The 2943-nt window shown below is 30.9% G+C and overlaps 1 protein-coding gene across 1 annotated transcript in view; it reads right to left on the bottom strand.

The window, feature by feature from the left end:
• LOC117173029 (neuroendocrine convertase 2) overlaps window positions 1-2943 on the bottom strand; it is a 59814-nt gene that overhangs the window by 30157 nt on the left and 26714 nt on the right. The window contains exons 4-5 of the mRNA XM_033361387.1: window positions 174-211; window positions 17-93 (exon numbers count right to left, since the gene is read on the bottom strand). Coding sequence (XP_033217278.1) covers window positions 17-93; window positions 174-211 — 115 coding nt within the window. The remainder of the gene's footprint in view (window positions 1-16; window positions 94-173; window positions 212-2943) is intronic.

Raw genomic sequence — 2943 nt, 5'->3', positions numbered from 1 at the left:
GTAAAAATAAGCTCACCTGTTGAACCAATCATCTGTATAACGTGGATAAGGATAAGGATCGTTACTACTGAAATCATAAGAAGCTGCAGCATTCTGAAATTAGAAATTAAATAAAAATTAAACATACTTTAAATTATTTTTCAATAAGTGTCAGGAAAAAAGTAATTACTCACGTAGTTAAACTTTAGGTCCGGATGCATGTAATCAACACCTGCAAAAACAAAATTTCAAATATATTTATAATATTAAAGCCATTTTAGGAATAAATAGTCGAAAAAAGAAGAAGAATAGGGGAAAGATGAATAATTTATTTTTACATTTATAAAAAAAGAAACTATCTTTTTATAAGAAACTGTATAGATATAGTTTTTTAAATCGAAATAAAAAATCCCAAAACAAATAAAATTTTTTTAATAAACAGTCCATTTTTACCCGAAAGTGGAACAGTTAAATTTTTATACTCTGGTAAAATATATTAACTTTATATCAAACTATTGAATTGTCAAGACAAAAAGATAAATTTTCTGTACACAATAGTTGCAGTTTCAACCGAGAAATATGAAGTTAAAAAAAGTTCGCTTTTAATTAAATACTTCTATTTAAAGTTAAAAAATTAGTTTTTAACTCAAAAAAGAATGTTTCCAACATATATCAATTTTTAACCAAAAAGTTTAATTATCAACCAAGGAAATTATTTTTCTACGAAAAAAAGACAAATTTTTAAAAAACTGCACAAGTTTTCAACCAAATAATTCAATTTGTAAACTAAAATAATCAATTTTTGGCCAAAATGGAATAAAGTTACACGTTAAAAAATTAGTTTTAAATATAAAAGAAAAAAATCTTCTACAAATAAAAGCGTTTAAAATTGAATAACTTGATATTAACAGTCTTTGAAATAGAAAATTTGAAAATTTGAAAATCTAAAAATCACAAAAATGAACAAATTTAGACTGAAATATGAGTATCGGACAATTTCATTAGATACTAGTTAAAATTCTATCATTTCTCATTCAAAGAGTACCAAATTTAATTTCGAAATTAAAAAATCTCGAAACTGAATGAATTCAGATTAAAATTTCTAAAGTACATAAATTTCAAAACGTTAAAAATGAAATATTTTAAAATTATAATTTAAAAAATCAGATTATTTATAATTCAAAGGAAATAAAATTGGATTATTTCCAATTGAAAGCGTTTCAAATTTGGATAATTCAAAATTAAAAACTGGTGATTCCATTATGTTTAATTCCAAATATATTTTAGAACAATTGTATTTTCTAAAATAGCGAATGTTGAAATAGAAAAAGAGAAGTTTTTCGAAAATAGGGGAAAAATGGGAATTTGAAAACAGGATAAGCAGAGGAATAGAGGAAAAACTCTCGGAAAAACTGTGAAACCTGCTATAAGTATCATTTTTATCGTCATAATCATGTTTCGTGTCAAGGGGCTGGGATGCCTTATCCCATAAAATGTTTATTAGTTCAATAAAGAACTTTATTATCCCATAAGCTTTTAGTATTTTTATAAATGTTTGTTCAGAAATCGGAAAAATTCCTCTTTATCAAAAATAATATTATGAACCAGAGCCATATTTGCACTTTTATTACATCATATGATATTTGTATTGATTTTACACTTATATCTTCAAACGAGAAACAATCACTTGAAGTCTAATCTTTCTGCAAAAATACGGGAAATACAAATATTTATCAAATCTATTCGCAGATGCTTTTAAAGAGAAAGAGCAGTTTAAATCAATAAAAATAGAAATAGTTTCATCGAAATTTTTTTCATATAATTTTTTTAGCCTTTGAAATTCGAATTTTAAAACCTCATGATCTGAGTTTAAAAATAGGGGAGACTGGTCATTCCTCCTATTTTCTCTCATTTCCCTACTTGCCCTAATTCACCTCCCCTCATTTCCCCTCATTCCTACTACTTACTCTTTCCTCATTTTCTCTCACTTTCCCTACTGACCCTTCCCGCATCTTACATAAATTCCCCTTTTTAACCTTCCCTAATTTCACATAATTTGGCCCTTATCCCCACCTATCATTTCTCCTCCGTTTCTCTACCCCAAACGCCTTGCTCCCACTGCTATTTCTCCCCTTATTTCTCCTCAACACCCTAAATTCCTCTAATATTTATAATTTACCCCATTTCTCCTACAAACCTTGTTTCCCCTCCCCTATTACCCTTTCTCTCCTACTTCCCATCCCTCATTCCCCTATCTTCCCGGACTTCCCTCCTACAATTTCCTCTATCCACCTCCATTACTCTCCATAAATTCTACTGCTTTCTCTCCCCTCATTCCCCCTTATTTCCACATACATAGTTTCCTCAAATTTCTTCTGCTTTACCCTCACATAATTTCATCTAATTTCTATCCTTTTACCCTCCTCTAATTTCTCATCATTTTTCCCTTTTCTCCACCTATCATTTCTCCTCACTTTCTCTACCCCAAACGCCTTGCTCCCACTGCTATTTCTCCCCTTATTTCCCCTCAACACCCTAATTCCTCTAATATTTATAATTTACCCCATTTCTCCTACAAACCTTGTTTCCTCTCCCCTAACACCCTTTCTCTCCCACTTCCCATCCCTCATTCCCCTCTCTTCCCGGACTTCCCTCCTACAATTTCCTCTATCCACCTCCATTCCTCTCCATAAATTTGCCTGCTTTCTCTCCCCTCATTCCCCCTTATTTCCACATCCATAGTTTCCTCAAATTTCTTCTGCTTTACCCTCACATAATTTCATCTAATTTCTATCCTTTTACCCTCCTCTAATTTCTCATCATTTTTCCCTTTTCTCCACCTATCATTTCTCCTTACTTCCTCTACCCCAAACGCCTTGCTCCCACTGCTATTTCTCCCCTTATTTCCCCTCAACACCCTAATTCCTCTAATATTTATAATTTACCCCATTTCTCCTACAAACC

The sequence above is a fragment of the Belonocnema kinseyi genome, chromosome 5, assembly GCF_010883055.1.
Source record: "Belonocnema kinseyi isolate 2016_QV_RU_SX_M_011 chromosome 5, B_treatae_v1, whole genome shotgun sequence".
Taxonomy (NCBI): domain Eukaryota; kingdom Metazoa; phylum Arthropoda; class Insecta; order Hymenoptera; family Cynipidae; genus Belonocnema; species Belonocnema kinseyi.
Note: the sequence above shows the minus strand (reverse complement) of the source record. Positions and strands in the feature narration are given on the sequence as shown.